The sequence below is a fragment of the Colletotrichum acutatum genome, assembly GCF_030867785.1.
Source record: "Colletotrichum acutatum strain CBS 112980 chromosome Unknown BDZ83scaffold_153, whole genome shotgun sequence".
Lineage (NCBI taxonomy): Eukaryota > Fungi > Ascomycota > Sordariomycetes > Glomerellales > Glomerellaceae > Colletotrichum > Colletotrichum acutatum.
In genome coordinates this window covers 26,207-48,890 of record NW_026849147.1, presented here as the reverse complement: position 1 = coordinate 48,890, position 22,684 = coordinate 26,207, and the positions used below count along the sequence as shown (strand labels likewise).

The window sequence follows — 22,684 nt, the reverse complement described above, 5'->3', positions numbered from 1 at the left end:
CGACTGACTTGCCAAGCACATCACTACGAGCAAAGAGTCATGAATCGCAGTGAGTACTGATAAACAGAGTGAACCCCTGACCCTCTCAAGTGAAAAGTCGAACGGGATACGACGGACTATCCGCAGTCCGGTGTTGTAAGTGGGCGTCTGCCGCATAACCGCCATGTGACGTAAGCAACCAATTTCTTTAAAACAAAGGGGTAAAGCCAGTAGGACTGAATGGGGAAAAACACCCGGTGAGGTTTAGAAACGATGAATCCAACGAGCCGGTAATATTCAATTCCTTTCAGAGGACGTTTTCGCACTCGATTTGCACTCAAAGAATGATATCAGTCAAGAGAGGAAGTTAAAACGTTGGTGCTGGGCAGATTTTCAACCTCGCATCGTCGGGTGCCGAAACTCTGTTTTTTTCTGTTTCTCGGTCTTCCGTAGTCTCGCACGCACGGGGCCGGATGCATCATGCACACGGCCATTTTTTCACAAATCGAGTTGGTTGCGCGGTGACGGGACCGGTCTTGGAACCACCTTGGCGTCCGGTGGAAACTTGGGAACTGCCGTGCCGTCTGCTTGGGTTTTCATCCCACCTATTTGGATCTCCCGGACCCCAAGATCGCCGTGGATTGACCGTTGAATTGTCCGGAATGACGAGCAGACGATGCCAATGGCCAGATTTTCTTACCAGACAGTAGCTGACAACTCAACCATTCTGACATGTGTACACAGTCATCACAGTATGAATCGACTACAAGATCCATGCCAAGAAGGCGAGGATTTACTTGGACGACCGGCTATGCTCAAAGCTATCACCCTGGCATTAGATGATGAGGATTCACATGATGGCCGCGATAGTGGAGGTGTTCATCGCGTGAGATGATAGGATTCGTCAGGATCAACATCCTTGGTGACGAACAATGCGAAAAATAGCACAGATGCGCGCAGAGAGAGACAAGAAAACCCAGCTGGCCGTCTCCATTGATATTCACCTAGCTGGGGTGAATGACATCACTATCAACCTTAACCTCCCTCGTACACATCATCGTCAACGTCGCCCACTGTGATCATGATCGTGTGCGCGCAGGTGGTGCACCTAAAGTGACTGAAAGAACGGCTGGCGCGGAAATAAGGGGGCATCAAGCCTTGGAACGGTCGACAGGTGAGCAGTCAGCCACGTCCGCGAGACGAAGCTGGGAGACCCAAGCCTTTGAGGTTGACGAGTTCCCACCTCCTGCCAGCTGGCCGGCAAGGACATGCCTCGCTCGTCGGCAGCATGTTCAGTTCCGAGTCAGTGAAGGGGCCGAAGCTAGACTCTACATAGGGGAGAGTCTCAGCTTACTTAAGGCATTCGAGACGAGCAAAGATGGCACACGGCGAGTTCTCCAGGGGCGCAAGTGTGGCTCAGCGTAAAGTCTTTTTGACATTCCCACGGCACCGTCAGCCAGCTAAAGGCCCAGGCGCAGGGGATAACACCCGCAACGTCGGGGTCTCTGACGTTGCCGTCTCCAGGGTCTCGCGGCATGCGCAGGCGCTTGTGGACAGTTACACAGTATGTATAGTCTCATCGACGCCACAGCGGACCTAGACCCTTGAAGTTGACGTGGACACGACCGAAGATCCGGTGCGGTGCGTCACAGTTGTGTGAAGCTTGATGTTTTGAGGCGGCTTTTGACTGTGTGTACGAGTATACGGGCATTGGCTGTTGAACCAATCTTTGTGCAGCCATGCCACATTCCAGCAACCACTGTGCCACTCATGAACTTGCAGGTGCTTAACAGATGATTGAGTTGTTCGGTAACGGCTCGCAAGGCCTTCCATGGGATGGGGGTGGCATGGGGCGTGCCGATGAAGGGATGCCCCCCGTTTGAGCCTTGCGATAGCTGACTCTTGAGATTGAGACTGCTTTGACTGCCCAGCTCCCAAGAGCCTGTGGATGCCCTTCAAGTGACGTTCACCTTCATGCGGATATGCTTATTCGTCAGAGTCAAATGGGCCCGCAAACCTCTTGTGCAGAGGACATCCTCGTAATGGAAAGCTCCTCACAGCTCGGGCCCCTTTGTCTCCAGCATCTCCTGGCCCTACCCGCATAGGAATGTAACCCTCTAGAGACTGCAACATCCCCTCATCGACATATATGTACTCATGTGTGGAATATGGACCACTAGGTAGTGATATTCAATGCGGCTGCGGCACGATCTTTTGGAGGTTTTGTTTCAGTCATGGACAATCTCAGGCGTTCATGGGACCCTTAGGAGGGAACCCGAGACTTTTGGTCGTCATCCCGTGTAGGAGGCGAGACATTTCGTAGCCAGTCACGGGGCACAAACAGCCTCGATCAAGCTCTGGCACTCGCTAGTTCAAGCAGGAGCTGAAGCATGCGAGATGGCAGGGCTGCTCACTGCTCACTTCTCAGGCAGGGTGGATGGCCGTTGTCTGATCTCTGTATCCGTAGTCGCGTACGTACAGATAGTATATCCATCCCACTTACTGCTATCCGTGTAGGTATTGGTGCACAGAAGGTCACTCACACTAGGAATCTGCAGAGTTCCGCGAAAAAAAAAAAAGCATGCGAAAAATAGCACAAACCCCCTCTCTTCCCGCTCCGAGTCCCCCAAAATCCTCCCGAGAAGATCTCCCATGCATATCACAACTCTCCGATGCATACAAAGTTCAGACCGAACTTCTGAAGCATCAAGACGTGAAAAGAGGGGAAGCAGCTTGGCTTTCACCAAAATCGTTGGCAGAGCATCTTCGCCTCTGCTCAAACCTCATCTTCCCATCTCATGCCAAGAACAGCACAAACCACCAACTGCCCACTCTCATTTCACAAGACAAAGCTCTGGACCCTGTCAAGCCCAGGTCATTAATTTCAGCCTTTTCAGGTGCCGTCGCTGACTCCGAACCCGTCACGGCATTGGGAGCAAAGTCTCCCTCCCGGGCTTTAGAAAAGCTTCAGAAGGAATCAAATAACTACGCACCGGCGCCGGCACCAAGAAGGAAGACCTTCAAGACCTCTCATCACCAAGGTTACGGAACGGACACGTACACGGCACCGCGCTGCAAAGTCACCAGCGCCGCCATATCGCTACTTTTGGTCACATCGCAGCGCAGCACAGCACAGCCACATCCAGCTTACGACTCGTTTTTGCCATTGGATAAGTCTCAGCCCGCCAAGTGTCGACAGAGAGAGAGAGAGAGAGAGAGAGAGACAAACATCAAGCAGAAGCTCGCTTCCACGCTTCTTACCAAGGGACCGTCGGTCTCCGCAGATGAAAGCGATCCAAACAGTGCCGACACATCCCAGCAACTTTTGTGCGTTTGTCTTGCCAACTTGGAAGAAGAGAAAAGACGACAGGCCCTTTCTTGCGGCTCGCCAGGCACCACCATATTCCCGTACATCCCTTCCGCGCCGCTACTGCAGATCCGGGGACTTGCTTCCCTTGTCCTGCCCGTCGTTTCTATTTTTCTCGTTTCTTCTTTGAGGGTCGACTCGCCTCACAGTACTTACAATAGAAGTACGAAGTAAGGTACGCCTCATCGCCAGCACAACGAGCCAACCACTTCTCACTCCCTCGCTTTACTCCCACTCTTTACGAATACACGCGAGCAAACATCTGGAGCAACGAGCAGCAAAGATACCCGTATACGCTGCGTACTCACCAGGCAACACGCGCGATATTAGTATCTCTTATTCGCCCCCTCTTTCCTGTTCTTGCTCATCTTTCTGCGAGACTGCGTCCACGTCCAGCCCTCGCGGACTTTAATTCAAACACCCCCAACCACTTTTCCTGCAGCTGCAGGTCGATCACATCTCGCTCAGATTTCATCCACCACCACCAACCACGCGATACTCTTTATAGCGCTCTGCATTCAATATTCACATTCTCATCGCCAAATTCATCGCACTCACCAATCTCGCTCGCATTGGCAAACAAAGATTCACCACCACCAGTCACCTACGAACCGAACAAAAGAGAGACCGAGCCAAGTGAGAATTACCAGATGAAGTAAATCTTTTCCCTCATTTAAGCTCAACCTTTTTACAAACTCTCTCCATCACAACCCCGTTTTCCCGACCCACACCAGCTCCAGCAGTAACATTTGACAGCGCCAGCTCCCTGGTCTCCCCTCTCGCTCACTGCTCAAATCGCCATCGTATCGTCCACGGCATTTGGGCCTTTGAGTTGAGTATCCATAAGGCACAAGTGAATACTCCGTACCGCGAGTACCCTTCAAGTACGGGCGGGCTGTGAACCTCCCGCCTCACATCACCTCTTGGCTCAGCCACCCTTTTCACTCACCCACCACACCACCACAACAAACACTTAACCACCCGGGAATCCTTCCGCCGACCTGCATCGAGCCAGATATACTCACGACTACCTCCTCCTGCCCCTCTGCTTGAGCACACTTGAAGCGGAACAAAAAGAGTCTTCATCCTTTTGAAAAAAAATGTCTACACAAGTTGAGGCTAGGTCTCTGGCCTCGCTCAATTACCTCGCCGCAAATCCCCCGCAATACCCTCACAAACCGGCCGAGCAACGTCAAGATCCCCTCACACTCTACATCTCACGTGTACCTGGTACACGAGGTAAGTCTCTCTCATCTCTTCACTCTCAGTTTCGCACTCAACTCTCACCATTACAACTTCTAACGCACCACCAACCTGCAGACGTCATTCTGACAACCTCAAAACCTCACCTCAAAAATGTCACCAGCGAAGATGTCGCCAACTCATTTTATTACATCCACCTGGAACTGCCCAGTGATGGCAGCCACCCGTACCACCCAAACTTGGCAGCTGGATCTCAGCAACCTAACCATCTACGGAACCCGGACACGCCTAGGTCTAGTATGGATAGCACCCGCAGCACGGCTCAGATCCGGAGGAAGCCCGTCGGGGGCTCAAAGGTGCCCTCACCGCCAGCCGATCCAGCCCGCGCCCATCTGCCTCCTCAGACGCAGACGCAGACTCAAACACAGGCGCAACCTCCGACGCCTAGCTCACATCCAGCGGCCGCCGGCAATCGCAACTCCGGCCTCTACGGCTACGGCACCGGGAATGCGACGGGGTACGGCATCGGGTACGGCACAGGCAACGATCCCCGTCAACCCCGGTGGACAGAGGACCGCCCGGAGCTTCCTCCGCGACCAACATCTCACTCACCCCCGGCCCCTCCCGTACGCAAACCCGTCGGCCCGCGAGCCATCCCGACCCCGGCACCCGACTACGACGCGCCCTTTGCCTCCAGACCTCCTCAGCCTCCTCCTACAGACCTCCACCGCGCTTCTCCCTCCCAGTCCCCGTCCCGTATGCCACCGCAGCAGGAACCCTCCTCGTCGCCGGCGCGTTCACGTCGTTACTCCCGTCCGACTTCCATCTACCGCCAACAATCTCGCTCCCCCTCACCGAACCGCTTCCACAACACAAAGGAGGTCCCCTACACTCTCTCCCTCATCCGCCGCGACCCGAGTACGGGGAACCAGTGGAACGTAGGTCGCGTCGCCTCCCATCAGCTCGAGGACTCTGGAGACGACGGGTACGAGTACTTCTCCTTCGACTCGGCGGGCCTCTCAGCCCACGACCGCCGGCGCGCAAACGCCCCTCAACCTCCCATCAACATCCGCCTCGAGTCCTCGGGCTACGCAAAGTTCCGCCACATGCCTCTGCGCCAGAGCGTGGATATGCCACGGACATCGACGACAACGGCTCCCCCTTTTGCCAACTCGGAAGACGCGCTCAACCACCTGCAACAGCAACAGCAGCAACAGCAGTCTCCCGAGGGTGGCTTCTCACGCCAAGTCGTCATGTCCTACGCCAAATCCTGGTCCTCCAACATTCGCGAAAAGTTCAGCTCCCGGTCGCGCTCAGGCAGCTTGATGGACGAGGGCGACTCAGTCCCCTTTGGTTCGCCGCCAGCGAGGTCTACTCACCGCCACTCACGCCAGTTGAGCGCACACTCGACGGGCTCCGTCTCTTCTAACGGAAGCGACTCGGGGCCCATCATCACCCAGCCGGGCCACGGCCTCCGGCCTCAGGGTTATGTGTTTGTCTCGCCCTGGGACGGCCGCTGTGAGTTCCGTACGGGGAACGCCGGACGTAGTGTTAAGTGCAGACACGTCCTGCCCACAGCCGGCGGACTGAGTAACCCGCTCGCGCCGTCGAGTTCGTCGTCGTACTCGGCCAGCGTGAGCGAGTTGCGATTCAACTTGCCCAGCACGGAGATTTTCAAGCAGGAGGGCAAGAGGGAGCAGCTGAGCGGGCACTTTAGCCGGCTTCTCAACGTCGGCAACCGGAACGGCGAATATAGCGACGAGGACGAGCCGCCTAGCCCGTTTGATCTGAAGCTCGGCAAGGAAAGGGCCGGGGGCGGCAACAGGGGGAAGAGGGCCAAGTTGGGCAAGCTGATCATCTACCCCGAGGGGCTGAAGATGTTGGATCTGGTGGTGGCCGCTAACATGGGTGTTTGGTGGGGGGCTTGGGAGAAGACGTTCTGATGGTGAGATATGCGTAGAGGCGTAAGGATGTAAAGGACGTGGCCATGTCTATGATGAAGAAGACGTTGAAAGAAAGGATCCTCGCGGTATCAAGCCGGGGAAACACAAAAGAAACGGAAGCGTGTCATTTCAGAGGTCGCTGGCGTTGCTGAAGCTTGGCCCATGATATCAGAGCAAGGCGTTGGTTGGATTGTATCTTCTCGCCATGAATGTCAACCCACGAGGTCACGGGTGATGAACACTTGGTAGAGACAATTGTTGATAAAGCTGCACTAATGATCATCTCGAAATTCAACCTAAACGCCCCGTCCCACCGTGATGCGGATCTACATGACATACATGAAGAAGAAAATGACATGGAACGCAATGACATTGTAAACGTGATGCCTTTTGCGATGCCATCACACAAGATCGGGGGCGACGGTGGTCAACAGACAAAGAAAAAGGTAGCTTTTCGCGAGAGATATTTACACAAGTCTAACCGACCCCGACCTGTTTGTAGAAATACACAACATGCCAAGATCACTGCTGCCGCGGCCCTTGATTGTCCTGCGACCGTCGTCCCCTCGCGTCCGCTTCGATGTGTCCATCCTTTAAGCATTAACGTTGCAAAAAGGCAAAAAAAAGGTGTGATTCCTCGACATCTCGCTCTTCACCACGACCGTCACCACCAAGCCCTCGACCAGAGAAATTTCTTTCTTTCTTTCTTTCGTGTAGGTAAAGAAACCCAGTCTTATCTGTAAGGGGCATCGGCACGGATAACGGCAGCCAGCTCGGGCTCCCACTTGTCACCGTTGGACAGCAGCTTCTCCTTGTTATACAGCAACTCCTCGCGGGTCTCGGTGGCGTACTCGGCGTTGGGGGACTCGACGATGGCGTCGACGGGGCACGACTCTTGGCAGAAACCGCAGTAAATGCACTTGGTCATGTCGATATCGTACTTTGTGGTGCGGCGGGAGCCGTCAGCGCGCTCTTCGGCCTCAATGGTGATGGCCTGGGCAGGGCAAATGGCCTCGCAAAGCTTGCAGGCGATACAGCGCTCCTCACCGGATGGGTAGCGGCGAAGGGCGTGCTCGCCACGGAAGCGGGGGGAGATGGGACCCTAAAGAGAAATTCCTGTTAGCCGGCTTGCTCTCCGATGTGTCTATTTTGTCGCGAATAGTCCCCTCTTCATCGTTGTATTCGTGGTTTCGTGTGCAGTGACAGCGGGCGATGCGTGTCCTCCTCGTCTCGGCAATGGCCCGGCTCTTCCTGCGTTCCCCGTCTGCGCCACCCCATATCCACCTCTGATGCTCAATTCCTCCATTATGTCTCCCAACATGGTTGCCAATGTCGAGAAAAATGTTTTGCTCACCTTCTCAAAGGGGTAGTAGATGGTGTAGGGCGGGCGGAAGAACTGCTCCATCAAGATGTACATTCCCCTGGCCATCTCGGACAGCAGGAAATAACGACCAAGCTTGTTCAATGTGGACTCCTGGTCCTCGTCCCAGGTCTGATGTTTCTTCATGCGAAAGTTGGCAGGCGGGGGACCAGCGGGCGTGGCGTAGGTGCGCATGGCGTTGGCAGCCATCAATCTGCCGACGTGCTGCATGGCGGCCGACGAATTTCTCGCGACCGGCCTCGTTGACGCCAGGGCCAACATGGTGACGGGAAGCTGGGCCGCGGGAGGCATTGTGCTATGGTTTTCCTCGAGGAAGAAAAGAGATGCGTCGGCGCCAATTGACCGGGCAAATTGGAGGGGTTTCCGGGGTCGGATCGAGGGTTGACGACGAACGGGGAGGGGCGAGGATACGGCGTGTGGTGAGGGAGCAGAATGTTCCGGGGCGGCGTTGAGAGCTTGACGTTATGGACATTCGGCCATGCCAGAGGCGACAGCTTTGGTGCGGGATTACAAAGGGCGGCAATTGATTGGCTGTGGGCGGGTCACGTGGCTCAGTCGGGACTGGGAGGGAACGGAAGAAAAGCTCCTCGGAGTCGACGATGACGGCTTCACTTGGCGGTGCAGGTCAATTGATGTTATAAAATTGTATGAGAGTATCTCATGATGTTTATAGTTATTTCTAGTCCCTTTTAATTCAACTCTCTCCATCTGGTCTGGTGACGCATCGAAATGAAGATGATCTCGAGATCACATGACTAAGCACGTGCACCTCCCAAGAGCTAGCCAGGGACACCTCGGGGGGTGACGAGAAATTTATCATCATCACTGGCACCTCGCAGCACCCTCCTCCGCTAACTACCCCGAAGCTCCCATCAAATCCCAGCTTTAGCCGTCAACCAACCGATCCTCCCATCTCCTCTATCCCGATCCCAACTCCAATCGCCAGAGCGCCCGAAAGTCTCGTCTCTCTCACATCCAAACACATACCTCAAAATGTTCCGCACAGCAGTCCTCCGTTCCGCGGCCGCCGCCACGCGCGCCATCCGTCCCGCCGTCCAGCAGTCCGCTCCCCTCGCCCGGAGATCCCTCGTCGCGCCCCAAGCTGCCTTCCGCGCCGCTCCCAAGGCCATTTCCGTTCGCATGTACTCTGCCGCTACCGGCCTGAACAAGCAGGAGGTTGAGGGCCGCATCTTTGCTCTGCTCCAGGGTTTCGACAAGGTCAACGACCCGGCCAACGTACGTCACCTCCTTCGTCCCTCGTCCTTCGCCCTTCGCCCTTCCCTCTCGCTATACCCAAACCTTGCCAGCATCTACCTACCTCCCAACCGCATCAATTGAGATGCGCTGCCATTGCTAGCAAGAACAGTAGAGCTGACCATAGTCCGCAAATGTAGATCAAGTCCAACGCCCACTTCGCCAACGACCTTGGCTTGGACAGCTTGGACACCGTCGAGGTTGTCATGGCCATTGAGGAGGAGTTCAGCATCGAGATCCCCGACAAGGACGCCGACACCATCCACTCGAGTATGTTCTCCATGCAGCCCTTCCTATCTTTGAGTAGTTCAAGTACTAATCCACCATCTACAGTCGACAAGGCGGTCGAGTACATTGTTAGTCAGCCCGATGCCCACTAAATATTCCAATTCCATTCCTCCACCGAATCCGTCTCCCCGGCGGTCTGTACAATAACCTGTCCTTCTCCGGGCATCGACCACGCCACTCGCAACTAGAACGAGAGGGAAACGAAAGACGCTGCGTCTGTGCTCTTGAGGAACTCTTTGTTTTCGGGATTGGGGGCAAAAAGAGGGACGGAGAGAGAGAGAGCGAGAGGCATACCGGCTTATTTCTGTGTTTGTTGGGTGGACGGTTCCGTACGATAGCCCACGGCGCGGCCTCCGCGCAAAAACGGCATCGCGACATGATCTGGAGTTGGACAATCTCTGGGCTCTGTTGACGTTTGCCTTGTATTAGTGTATAGATTTTCGTCACCCATTGGCGGGGTTTTCGTCGTGACTGTTCGTTTTACTCTTGCGTCCGCCCCAACCGTATGTCAACTCAATTCCCTTGGTCTCCGCAGTCTTCAGAAGGAGGACGGTTGTAGTTTGAGGATATCGGAATAGCTCGGAATCGTCAGATACAGCGAGGGGAATGCGGGCCAGCCGGTTGCTCACCCGGCCTTACCACGGTAAAGGTCACACCGGGTTATGGTAGTCATGCATACAAAAGTTGTCACACGTTTTGCATCGGGATTGTGGTGCACTTCATTCAACAAATAGTTCCGTTCGTGCGGTCATTGCCGGTCTCTCAGGAAATCAGCTTTTATATAATGAACGCAAATTAGACGGTGGTATCTGCTTTTCCTCTTCCAGGCGTCTCTAATGCGGTGCCAAGTCACGCAGCCAGCCGACCCGTGACTTTTGTGCCAGCCAAAGCCAGATGTTTTTCCTCCTTCCATGTGTCATCTCCCCTAGCCAAGTATCAGAAGTTAATGCCATCCTCTGCTTGACGTATCCAGGATTCCCTGCCTACCCCAAGCATCGACAGGCTACACTTCACCTAGCGCAAGACGAAGGAAACCACAAGTCCCAAGATTTTGACAGTGGATTCTCCTTATTTGCAAACCATCCTATGTTGGGCCAGTTGGTAGTATTAATCCTCCAATATTCAATCCTCAAAAGCCAGAAGCAACTCGGTATCGACAAAAACTCCAACAAACTCCCTACCCCCTGTTGTATAAGCAAGCCACCGTGTAGATCCGATCCCTTACTCGTGTCCCATTGATTTTGTAGACCGGTTGAATTTTTCGTTTTCCGTTTGGCTTTTGCCCATGCATGCTGTGAAAATCGTGGCTGAAATGTGTATTTGTTGTGTGTGTCGTAGAGTGTCGTCAGGGTGTAAATGTCAAGAGTTGTGAAAAGAATGCCACTGAAAGGGTGACATTTTGCAAGGCTGTCGCTATGCTTTTTCTAGTTGCCGGTGTTTTGAAGACTTCCTTCCAACGACCCGCCATGAAGCATAGCTAGCAATCAACGCCCGCCAACGGTTTCAACGCTGACCGATGGCTCTCGCTGTTCCTTGGCCAAGCCGGAACCGGAGGTAGCACCTTTGTTGGACAGAGCGTTGGCGTAGCTCCATCCACCACCACCACCGATGCCAAAACCGGCCGAGCCACGCTTCCGGAGCCGCGACGACGACTGATCTTCCTCTTCCTCCATGTTGAAGACGAATGCGGGATCCTCCTCGTCAATGGGCGTCGTGTATCGTCCTGTCACGGAGGAGCTGATGGAGCCGCTCGAGACATGACGCTCCATCGCGCGGTCCCGTTCCTTGCCAATAGGCCCAGCACCGTTGTTGCTCGGGGCTCGGCCCGTTGCCGCCAAGGGATGCAAGTGGGGGCTGTTGCTCCCGTCGTCACCCAGCCGTGTGCGCTGAAGCTGTTGTGTGAGTGCCGACATGGTCTCGCTGCCGGCACGTGAGCCGATTGGTCGGGCCATGGCACCGCCCTGACCCATTTCATTCGAGAGCACCGAGTTTCGGAGAGGGCTTCCAACATGTCCAAAAACCGACGGCCCATGCTTGTGGCCAAGCTCTTCTTCCTTCTGGCGCTGGAACAGCGGGCCCCACCTGCTCGGGCTCGCGCCGCCGATGGGGCTGCCAAACTTGGTGCCGTTCTCGCTGCCCGGCTCACCGTCGACAGTGCGCAGAGAGCCGCGGCGGGCCTTCTCGGTCGGCGTCAAGAGGTCCTGTAAGTTGGACGGCACACAATCCTCCTCCAAGAACCCAAAATTGGCCTCCCAATCGTGATCTACGGCAGACGTCTTCGGCATGCTCGAGCTGAGCATCTTTGGCTTTGCGTATCGGCTCGAATGCATGGCTCGCTTGCCAAAGTATTCCTCGGGCTGGCCGGGAGGGCTGCTGGAAGCGGTGACGTTGGCTGCAGCAAGATACTCACTGCCACCAAATGCCGAGGTGTGAAGCATTTTGAGGGTTTCGGATGTTCGGGAATCTTTGGCGTTGCTCAGAGAGGGCGAGGGAGACTCGATGCCGAATTTCGAAGGGACGGACGAAGGCCACGGCGCGGCGGGGAATCGGGCTGCATTAGACATGCCCTGAGAGTCAAAGGATGCCGGGAGGGGCGCGTCCAGTACTGACAGTCCGTTGGCATTGACAGGAGACAAGCCGAGGCCGAATCTGGAAGCATCGTCGTCGCGGGGCGAGCCGTAGTTGGAGCCGGGGTGGGAGTAGGTGGTATCGATCGTAGGCAGGCCGTTTTCGAGGCTAGGCTGGCGACCCAGTGATTGTTGTCTCTCGTCACCGCCGTAAGGGTATGCCGATGTATAGGGAGGGACGCCTTCGCGGTATAAGCCAGAGGTGAGAGCACTGGTTGGGTGGTAGTTGGAGGCTGCTGTGGGATTGATTCGTCCGCCGAGGGCTATCGGAGAATTGCCAATCGTGACACCATTCTTGCCATAGTTAATTCGCCGGCCGTCGGGGAGAACGTGAATGTTTGCGCATTTGGGACCGAATTTACAGTTGCCCTATCATCGAATCAACCACATTAGCACTCTAGTCCGTGTCGCTCCACGCTCTGTAACCAACGTAGCGCAGATGATGCTATAGTAGGCAGGGGTTGCTAGGATGCGAGGGGCACGGGCTCGAGGGTGGGATGGGTCGGGTGGTCTGTGTAGCCGAGGGGTAACAGTAGAGCAGAGCAATCCGACAGGATGGAGGGGCGGAACACATGAGGATGAGGGAGTTGTCGCGATGCTGCCCGGCTGAAGGAGAGAAATGACGCACCTTTGCAAAGTACTTGCAGATGTTCTCGGCGGCCGAGCCTAGATCGTGACTGAAGGGGCAGGCATTGCCGGCTTGACAGGCTCCTTGCCGAAAGAATTTGCAGGGAACGTGGGAAGTATCTGTAGCGCAAGAGAAGAGATAAGTCAGCCGAGGATGAAGTGCTTGATGCAGGACAGAACAAGAGACAGAGGGGCAATCGCCAGTTGCTCAAGGACAGGTGCGGTGCGACGTGTTGCAGACGACAGCACCGGCGGGAGGGAAGACGAGGCGACCAGGCCGACGAGCTTCAGCGGCGTGCTATCGTAGCAGAGCCGACGTGAGACAGCGACGGACATTGGCGGCCCCGGGAGCGAGAGAGAGAGAGAGAGAGAGAGAGAGAGAGAGGGAGGGAATAGATGCAGAGGAATACGACGATGGAGAGAAGGAGTAGTAAAGCCAGAGAGGCAAGGTGACGTACTCGGTGGACTACGCGGGCCATCGAATCTGGCGGCGGACGCGGTAGATGCGTTGGAGGCCATTGGGCTCAGGATGGGACTGGGATGGCCATTCTGTTGTTGGATATTGAGGCTGTTACTTCGCATATGGCGATATTCGGAGCCGTTGGTCGAAGGCATTTTGGCTGGAGGAGGGGAGGTGGAGGAAGTGTGGAGGGGGAGATTCAAGGACGAGGAGGAAGAGGAGGGAAAAAAGAGGAGCGAAGTGGAAGAGGAGGGAGGACGCAGGCGCAGATAGGTGGTGGAGGGGAAGAGCGCGGGAGCTGCGGGCGCTGCGCCTTCAGTGGGCAGAGAGCGCTGTGGACTCGCCGAGGGGCCCCAGTTGCAGGGCAGCGAGCGGGCTGCTTTCGCCGGCCGGAGACGGTGGTGGGGGGGCACTGAGGCCTCACTCTCACTCTCACTGAGTGGAGGTTACTGAGGCGAGGTCGAGTTCTCTCACTGAGATGAGGTCAACAGGTGACCAGTGATGACCAGTGATGACCAGTGATGGCAAGCAGCACGGGGTATGCTGTATCGAGTATGCGTAGCTGATGGCCTGGCGATAGTGTAGGCCAGATATGAGAGAGAATCAAGTGAGGTGAGAGGTGAGATGACAACGCGAGCTCTCGAGGTCTTCTTGGTTCGAGGTCTTGGTCCCTGAGGATCACGCAGCAGTCCAGGCCCAGTCCACACAGTCGGTACCTGAGGTGGGCAGAAAGACAGCAATGCCAGCGGCGTTGGGGAAGCAAATGGTGTGTGATGTGAAAACGAGCAAGAAGCTAATAGTAATAGTGGGTGTGTGATGTATGTGTGTGTGTGTGAGGCGGAATGTGTGAGGTGTGAGATGTAAGGTGTGAGGGATGAGGTATGAGGTGTGAGGTGCGACAAGGATGCCGTGTGGGCGGCAAAAGCGGTGCGCCTCGGTCAGATGCGGTTTGCAAAGGTGAAGGGCGATGAGAGCGTGTGAGTGAGTGTTGTGGTTGATGAGGGAGTGTGATGATGTTGCAATCTTCTCCACTCTGATCGGGAATAACTCAGCTTTGACAGGGACAGCGGCAATGGGATTGATTACCTAGCACGCTGAGCGTTGCTTAGGTGAGGTGATTGAGTGAGTGAGTGAGCAGCAAGAACACTGGAAGGGATGTATCCCGGTGTCTGGTGCTGAAGCCGAGCTGCGTCCGTCACCGTCTCGAGTCAGGATTCCGTCGTCGGTATCTTCAACGGAGAACCTTGGTGGAAAGGCTGCTGCCAACCTTGCCTTGGGGTTCCGTAAAACGTCAAGGTCCAGTGGTGAGTCTCGTCTGCAGGTGAGAGACGGGCGACGATGCCACCGAGCCGGGCGTGCTGTGTAAGGACTATTGTAAGAGTCGGACGCTGGAGCACGCGATGGAGGGGAAATTCCAAGTGGGACAGGAGGCGGCGGGGCGCGGCGGTGGTCTCGATAGCGTTATGTAGCGCAGCGCAAAGGAAGGGTCCGTCTTTCTTTTCTCTGCCCAAGTGTGCAATGATGGCGCCAGTGATGGTCTCGATGATAGGTAGCCGATCCAAAGGGTGATCTGACGCTCTCTTGTACGGAGTATCCTGCACGGATATGCGGCTGGATGAGAAGGGGTTAAGAGGGGGCGACCAGACAGATATAGCTGAGATATCCGGAGGTAAGGTAAGGTAAGGTAGGGTAAGGTACCAAGATAGAGTGGAGGGGGCTTGCAATGGTCAGGCTTGCTGGATATCGTTGCGGGTGACGCGAGTGAAGTGGAACAAGCAAAGAGGAAATAGTAATAGTGAACACAGTGAACGGTCTGTGACCAGAGAGTCAAAGTTGATTCAGGTCGAGCGAGGGTCGAGGTTCGAGGTTCTATGCTCAGAGTCGCAACTGGGGTCGATGATGGCGGAAGCTGATACCAAGATACCGCCAGATGACCCAATCGGCGAATCAGATGTTCGGCCCTCTCTCGAGCCTTGACCTGGGAGGTTGGAGATTAGATCAACTGGGCCAGACAGCTTCAACGTGCCAGGATCTTGCTGGAGGACGGAGAGACGAGCAACTCGCGGCTGGCAGAACGTAACCAAGATTATGTACGTACCTCGAAGGAGCAAGTGCTAAGCTGCAGGACCTAGTAAACCCCAGAAGCAGTGACGATGTGCTGATGTGTGTTTCTCTCCATGTGCTACCGAGTAGTTCTGTAGCGAACAGGAGGGAGGGGAATTGTCCCAGCGGGCGTTGAAGCGGGGGTTAAGTTGTCAAGGAGGCGATGATAATCCCAGCTATCCGTTGAGGCAAAGGTCCAGCATCCAGATAAAGCACTGCCGATGCTCAGGGGTCATCTTTCAGGCCTGGCGGACCGTGGCGCTTCACTCGGAGCCGTGGAGGGTTCGGTAAGCAGTCGACGGTGTTGATGCCTCTGGTGAGCTGGTTGGAGGCTGGAGCTTTGGTTTCCTCTTACTCCCAAAAGGGCTTTGAGATGGGGTGAGGCGCGGGCAGTCAACTTTGAAGCCGCTAACCTAGGCAGCTTCAAGAGACGGCGTTGCTCCTATTAATAATGAGATTCAGATGGTGCGAAAGGTGAGAGGAATGGGACCGTGGGACTGAAGGATGGATGCCTTCTAACGGCAGACTCGGAATCACCCACCCTCATATACCCATCTCACTACATACCTACCTCTCTCACTTTAAGCCGAGTAGAAGTACAAGCAAAGAGCAAAACAACACCTTCATGGACATGCCGGCAGCATGAAGCTCAGTTCCCAAGCAGCACCCTCTTTTCATGCTCGCCTCATATTAAGTTATGTAGGTCTCGCTTCACAACAGTACGCCTACGATACCTCACCTCTCTTGAAGCGAGGTAGTCCAGCCGTCCATCCCAAGCAAGCTATACACTCCTCTCGGTATTCCAACCACACGCAACAGTATCTCTATGCCGTATCTGCCGTAGGCATCTACATCAAGGGTATCTGATGAACTCGCCTTCGCCCCCTCCTCGCTTCAACCACGCTGCCATCCATTTTGCTGCACTCCTCCTCCTCCTCCTTCTCCCCTCTTCCGACCCCATGTTCATGTCCATATCCACGCCAAGCCACGCCCGAATGTCATGTTAGTCGAACCTCACTCCTCGCACCCCGAGACATTCACCTTGTTTCTCGTACGAGCAAACATTTGATCCCTTCCGTCTTCGACTCTTCAATCCTGCAGAGAAACACACGAGTACGCACCCACCACACCTAATGTTCAATTGTCTCTACTTCATTGCTTGCTATAGTCAACCACACTGTCACCACCATCCGTTCAGAAGGCAGGTGGCGTGCCTCCATCACGCGCCGACCCCATGATACACTCATTCTCTGCTCCGTACCCCTCAGCCACCCATCTTGTCCAGATCAAGACATTTAGGCTCACCGTCACGGAAGGGTCCAAGAAAGGGGGCCACTTCTCAATGATACATACACTCGTAAAAAAGGAATGGGAAAAGGATACGGTGTGAAGTGCAGTCAGCCGTGCGGGAGGAGTGTGGTTGGAAATACCGGTTCCCTTCTCGACACATGCCGCACCTCCCATCACCGCTGTGCGTCGGGAGGAGGCGAGCCAGGGTGCCAAAAGCGGGTGTCAGTGTTGGATGGATCATGAGCCGTGGGATCGCCAACCTCTCATGCCCACCCACACCAGGGTTGCTGCCGCTTTGCTGCATACCGGTCGTCTTGAAACGTGAAGTACCAGCGAAATCTTGTACCTAGACACACGCAGCTTCTGAGATACCTCGGGAGATTTTCAAAGGCGATCAGGAAGAGCTTATACCGCATGCCTCGTCTCATCTCACTCAGTCTTCATATGAGATTTTCATGAGTTCCGCCTTCATTCTTAGCAAGTTCTACATCAATAATCCGTCGTACGATTGTCACTGATGGTGAGGCCATCTACTGCAATGAGCACCCGTGTCACAGTAGCAACCAGCATGCTGGGACCCTTTTCAGGCGCCTGGCGCCCTGTGCGACATCTTGACGATTGGACCCTCAGCAAACATTTATCTGCTTGCCTCGTGTTTTCAAAACTGCATTGACTCAACTCACTCGTATAAATGAGCGTCTCAGTCGATGATGTGCATCTTGGATTCGCATCTCAGATGTTCGACGCATTGGGGTCGTATCTGAGTTCCAAGACGTCGAATGGCGGGACTATTCGATATTGGAGTCCGTCGATAACATCATCGGCACCAATCATGGTCAATGCTGACGAATCCCTAAAGCCGCCCATGTCTCTCAATAACTTGCTTTTTCTCATCTCTCTGATCTTGCATCGCAGGGTTCATTCAATGTCCATGGCAAACCCGAAGGAGCCCGCCCAGTGTCTCGCCTATCTCGAGCCCATCTAGCATCACGGGTCTTTGTCTTTGACCTGCTGCGTTACTACCTTACCCTTCAACTGCAGAGCGACATCTCGTCCCAAGGACACAGAGAGTTACATCAAAGCCGTCGCTCGACAATCTTGACTCGTCAGTCAGATGTGAGAAAAGCAACCGAGAAGGGCCATGGCAGTTTAACTGCGACCTGCTCCCTACAAGCTTAACCTGCCATGTCGGGCAAGGCGCGGGGCCGCGCGCGCGAGTCGTCGCCGCTCCAGGGTTGTAGCTGTGCGACATCAAACGCAACCCAACGCGATGAATCCCACCCCACGCAGACACACACCCGCATGCTGCTCGTGCTACGCAGTATTAGAGTCTGTTTACGCATGCAGCCGCTCGACGGGGAATACCTCAGTGCCCAGTGTCTGGAGAGACACACAGACGAGACAGAAGAGAAGAGACAAGACTAGGCTAGACGAGCAAGATAGGCTTGATCGCTGCAGCAAAGCTCAACGAGTAAGAAGTAGCAAGTAATGGATATGTACGAATAGGTCAAGTAGCAACGTAGTTGGTAATTGTTAGTTACCCCAAGGCCATGCGAGACCGGCGCATTGCTTAGTCCGATCGTTGTCTTGGCTCCCTCCCGCCCTGTTCGTGCGTACTCACTTGGTTGTTCTTCTTACATTTCAGCATCCCCCACGCCGACCATGTGCCGTACGGTGTTTGTTACACTTTACCAACCCGGTGGCTTTCAAAGACTTCACCTCGCGATGTCACACTGCCTTCTCAGTATCGCAAAGTCCTAGTGACCTTGCCCAGCCCGATTCTCGGCCGATGGCGTCTTCAGCTTCCGACGGACGCATGTCTCTCCTATAATGTCAGAGGGCGTGCTATCAAGCAGCCCCGCGAGTTTCTGTCAAACCCGCAGAACATACATACCCCTTCTTCGCTGTCTGTCCGCATGATGGCCTTTCTCGACAAGTTGACACTCCCGTCCGCCAACCTCTGCCATCTGGCTGGCTTGCCTCGCAGGGGTTCAGCTGCCGAGACAATGACACCTCCAGTAAAGTGGCTAGGTGCGGATTTTGTCATCTTTGCCCCGGCCGGCAGTGCCCCAGTACCTCTCTTCTCTCAAGGACTTGTTACTCATCGGACAGTTTTCCCTGGCCTGTTTCTCCTCCGCGGCGGTCCATCCGAACCCTTTCTGCCCCAGTCAAACCTGCATCTGCCTCCTCTTTGAGACCCCGTTGCAGCTTCGGCCAGTAGCCACCCGTCTCACCGGCTCCTTTTGGGACAAGGTCAGCATAATGCAGCTACCCGACGACAGTCGCCTTCTTTCGGTGAACCGCATCGGCTAGGCCTGGCTCAACCTGATGACGCCAGCCATATCTGTGCCTTGGGAGCAGATGGCAGCGCAGCGCAGCGCCCCAGCAGCAGCAGCAGCACCAGCAGCAGCACGCCGCCTCCTGTCCCCTCCATCGTCGGCTTCCCTCGAACCAGCGTTGGTTGCGAGCCAAGACGAAATCGTACCTGTCGTGCTTTCTCGCACAAGCTCTACCCCGTGGGCGCACAGTCACATCGTACAAAGATGCCCGGGAAAGGTCCGATGCTGCAGGGAGGCTGCTACGCCAACGTCGTTCAACTTCCTGTCAAACCATCATACTCCATGAAAAGTATGGGTTTCCAGTCACCTCCCCGTCGTCGTCGCAATCGCTTCATGGATAAGGGTAGCTTGAACCTTGACCTTGAAGCAAGGCTCGTCCACCTCTCCGCGCGGCCCGCCGTCCGCCATCGTCCACGCTGATCCCTGCGTCAACCAGGTTTGCCCGCTTGTCCTTTTCCTTTCTTTGCCCCTCAAGATACCCTAGGTACTTTACTCAACACCTGCGGATACGGATACATCCTCCAAGCTTTGCAGCTCGCTGCTCGAGTAAAACATCCCAGCAGAGCCCGCATCTTCTGATGGGGAGCTCCATGTCGTCTGAACCACGGCATGCTCTTTAAAGACTGGCGGGGCCAAACGCGAAAGGCCGGCGCATCACGCGTCTACGCCTAAAAATGAAATGGGAAAGCTACATGTCTCCAAACATTGGGAACTAACACCTTGGCTCTGCCATCATTCTTGACATGTTCTTGATACTCCTCGTTCTCCGAACAAGCTCGGTATTCCAAATCAGACGTGATGCCTCTACAGACACATCAAATCATGAATCATGGACCGTCCAAAACGACTCTCCTGGTGACTTGAACGGTTACGCACCCTCACCCTCTCACTTCTCTCTCGCTCTCTCCCCGACCGACGAATCACTCTCATCAGCTCACCGCCTCGGACCTCTGTTTCACGCACACAGTCGTCCATATCCAAGTAAACCAAGTTCTCGCTCGGCACCACTAGCTGCCTCGTCATTGCTCCATCAACATTCCCGGGTCAAGCCACAGTCTTCCCGGTCTGGACCAGTGAATCCCATTTCGCCCTAGTCCACCACTGCTTCTAGACCTTGCAGGCACTCAAAGACTCATAGTCCTCGGACCCCAGCGCAGCAAGGATGTAAGGGTTCTCATTCCCTACGCTGATCTCTCCTCAGCCTCCCCGCCGTTTGCTCTTGACGACTTCATGGCCAACCCCCACCCTCCATCACGACCCCCCCTCCTCAAGACCTAGGTCGATTTCTCAACTTGTCCGCCCGTTCCGTTCACCCCATCACATCAATACCATGTTCACTAGCTACACCCACTCACATTTCTCACCATGCATTCCCCAATCGACTAAATGGTGGTCAGTTCTCTGCCCCAACTGTGGCGTCACGTCGAGTGGCTGACTCTCATGAACTTTCCAGCTGGTCCTCTGCCATGTTCAAGTGTTGTCCGACTGGCCAGCTTCCTGTCGCTAGCATCGGACGGCTATGTATGCGACCGGTGTCACTCGCAGCAGTTCGCAGCTCGAATCCCAGTCGCTTGCTAGGAGCACAACATGTAGCCCGGAGAAGCTTACAAAATGTCCGCCTATTTCTTAGTGAGAAGTACGCCGAGCAAACAGAACAGGAAATGGCAAATGCCCTTGGCATAAAGCGCTTACATTCACTCATCTGTCCGATTTGGCACGAAAAGGCGGTCATCGTGGCGGCCGCATGAGAAAGAAGTCAGACAAATCACTGCTAGTCTCCGCTCACCCTTCCCGATCCTTCACACCATCATGTACGTCCTCCAACACCCCACTCCCAATCTTCTCTCAATGAAGTTGAATATCACCCCAATCTTTCTCGTATTGTGCTTGCTGCTCTTGATGGATCCAGAGGAATGCCGCATGACTTACCCCTTGGCTAATCCAACCTCGCCCCCCGAGAGCCCGCATCTCTTTTCTTGCTTTCAAGCCACTACCCCATATTACTGCCATCCTGGCCGAGAAGCCACGGCCAGCCACGGAGCTAGTCTACTAGTAGCCCTACGACGGCGTCATGTCAGACCTCCGGAGTTGGTCTCTTCTTCTTTGACCGTTGAACTGACAGAGATGTACAATGTTTGTCTGGGACTTGCGAATCTGTAAGTGCCATATTACGGATATAGAATATGCCACATCGTAACATTTGGGTCCCTTGTCACTACTCATTTGCCATTCCGACTTCCGACTCCTTCGCCGGAGCGAATAAGAACGCCCTGCTATTGTCTTATGCTTAACAGAAATCCCGAACCAACCTCAGCCAAGTCTCTGCTGTAGCACTGACCCTGCTATCAAATATGGTGTCCTCTGAGCAGGGAACAAGTGCTAGTTAGGGTAGGACGGTCTCATCGGCAGCCACCATCTGCACACCCTCTTCCACAAGATCGTCTTGCTCTAGATATCTTTGGCACATCATCTCGAACCCCATGATCCCCACCCACCCCTCCTTCCCGGCGCGTTCCAGTCCGCCTGTGGCAAGCAGGTTGGTTTACCTATTGTCTTTCTTCGTGTGGCGCCCGGTAGTCTCGGATCTTGCCATCACGACGCGTATTCTCTAGAGACCCCGTTTTTACGTGAGCTCTCGCCCCAGGTTTCAGACATACCCGCTGCGTTACAGGCCACAGAGTGATATTCCATCGTACTATGGATCTTTCTCATAGACTCTGGCTCCGGAAAATCGATTTTGACGGTCTGACAATCCCAGGTGGATCTGAGGGGTCTGCTGACCAAGGGGCAGATGCGTGGTGCCCCTTGCCATCGTGACGTCCGCTATTCCATTCGACACGGCTGGCTCTTATGTTTTTCGTGGGGGTAAGGAGAGGAAATCAAGGTCATGCATGCCTTCCGGAGCTTTAGTCCCGTCATCTTTCCATCACCAACACATTATGAACCTGAACAGATTCTCAAGAGCTCGATTCACTGTTTTACGTTTGATCCTTTTGCGTTATAGGATAGCGTACGATGGCTCAGCTCTCATGTTAGCTCCATGGTCTGTTGTTGGTCAAAACCAAACCTGTTATGTGCAAAATCGCTTTGAAGTTGCCCAATGGGACGCTAGCAGCCTAACTATCAGATCAAGCCACAATCCCAAGCTCTAGGATCCGTACGGACTGGGCGGCGGCTACGCGGTCACGGAAGGAACGCCCGTTTGTTTAGTAGCCTGGGTTTGTGACTTGCCATGTGACTCCAAGCCTGCGGCCAAGCGGTGTGGGTGGATGTCTCAGAGTCCTTGGTCTCCAGTGCGAGGACTATTGACGCGTCTGCTCGGGGCTGGGGAGCCGCTGCCGCTTCGTATCGTAGATAAGCCGGGATGTTCATTCTTCGACCGACTATTCTTCAATAGGCTGTCTTTACATCTCGTTTCGACCTCCATGGCAATATGCCAAAGGTTGTCCGAGGAAACTGCCGGGGCGACTAATCCCGATACACTCTGTGTATGCGGGCTTGACAATCCACTTCAGCAATGGAAGAATTTAATAAAAGCCGGAAGGTCGGGGAGGCTAGGCAACCATCCGAGTAGAGTCAACATTATAATGCAGCCTTGTGATTTGCCACGACGTTTGTTTGTATTTTGATCAGCTGGACGCGCAACTATCGCTGGGAAGGTTGTACAGTCTCAGGTGGGTGTCGTTGGATGTGGGCTTCGCCCACCCTCTGATGGCTTCGGAATATGCGACTCCTCGGACGCACAAGGCTGACAGTGATTTTCGTGTTTTTGATGCTGCTGCGTAGGCCCTGCGGTGGTCCGGATCATCTCGATGGTGTTACG

The 22,684-nt window shown here is 54.7% G+C and overlaps 6 protein-coding genes across 6 annotated transcripts; 4 read left to right on the top strand and 2 right to left on the bottom strand.

The window, feature by feature from the left end:
• The first annotated feature begins 2,291 nt into the window (after positions 1 to 2,291).
• BDZ83DRAFT_107485 (uncharacterized protein) lies at positions 2,292 to 3,983 on the top strand. Its single transcript, XM_060501062.1, has one exon. The coding sequence runs from the start codon at positions 2,561 to 2,563 to the stop codon at positions 3,518 to 3,520; it is 960 nt and encodes a 319-aa protein (XP_060359263.1). The 5' UTR covers positions 2,292 to 2,560; the 3' UTR covers positions 3,521 to 3,983.
• Positions 3,984 to 4,446: 463 nt separating this feature from the next.
• On the top strand, positions 4,447 to 6,492 carry BDZ83DRAFT_590413 (uncharacterized protein; the record flags this gene model as incomplete). The annotated part of the gene is made up of 4 exons (XM_060506338.1): positions 4,447 to 4,585; positions 4,667 to 5,673; positions 5,752 to 5,855; positions 5,919 to 6,492. 4 exons carry the CDS (start codon positions 4,447 to 4,449, stop codon positions 6,490 to 6,492), a joined length of 1,824 nt encoding a protein of 607 aa, XP_060359262.1.
• Positions 6,493 to 6,754: 262 nt separating this feature from the next.
• Positions 6,755 to 8,497, bottom strand: BDZ83DRAFT_639073 (NADH-quinone oxidoreductase). The gene is made up of 2 exons (XM_060509400.1): positions 7,847 to 8,497; positions 6,755 to 7,594 (listed from the first exon to the last, which is right to left on the bottom strand). Exons 1-2 carry the CDS (start codon positions 8,162 to 8,164, stop codon positions 7,226 to 7,228), a joined length of 687 nt encoding a protein of 228 aa, XP_060359261.1. The 5' UTR covers positions 8,165 to 8,497; the 3' UTR covers positions 6,755 to 7,225.
• Positions 8,498 to 8,866: 369 nt separating this feature from the next.
• On the top strand, positions 8,867 to 9,507 carry BDZ83DRAFT_590398 (acyl carrier protein; the record flags this gene model as incomplete). The annotated part of the gene is made up of 3 exons (XM_060506335.1): positions 8,867 to 9,109; positions 9,268 to 9,397; positions 9,461 to 9,507. 3 exons carry the CDS (start codon positions 8,867 to 8,869, stop codon positions 9,505 to 9,507), a joined length of 420 nt encoding a protein of 139 aa, XP_060359260.1.
• A 1,392-nt stretch (positions 9,508 to 10,899) lies between these two features.
• BDZ83DRAFT_590409 (uncharacterized protein) lies at positions 10,900 to 13,284 on the bottom strand (the record flags this gene model as incomplete). Its single annotated transcript, XM_060506337.1, has 3 exons — positions 10,900 to 12,411; positions 12,671 to 12,789; positions 13,128 to 13,284. 3 exons carry the CDS (start codon positions 13,282 to 13,284, stop codon positions 10,900 to 10,902), a joined length of 1,788 nt encoding a protein of 595 aa, XP_060359259.1.
• A 6,721-nt stretch (positions 13,285 to 20,005) lies between these two features.
• Positions 20,006 to 22,079, top strand: BDZ83DRAFT_735025 (uncharacterized protein). Its single transcript, XM_060512961.1, has 5 exons — positions 20,006 to 20,253; positions 20,315 to 20,480; positions 20,554 to 21,017; positions 21,314 to 21,397; positions 21,866 to 22,079. The coding sequence occupies exons 1-5, from the start codon at positions 20,192 to 20,194 to the stop codon at positions 22,011 to 22,013; spliced, it is 924 nt and encodes a 307-aa protein (XP_060359258.1). The 5' UTR covers positions 20,006 to 20,191; the 3' UTR covers positions 22,014 to 22,079.
• The last annotated feature ends 605 nt before the right edge of the window (positions 22,080 to 22,684 follow it).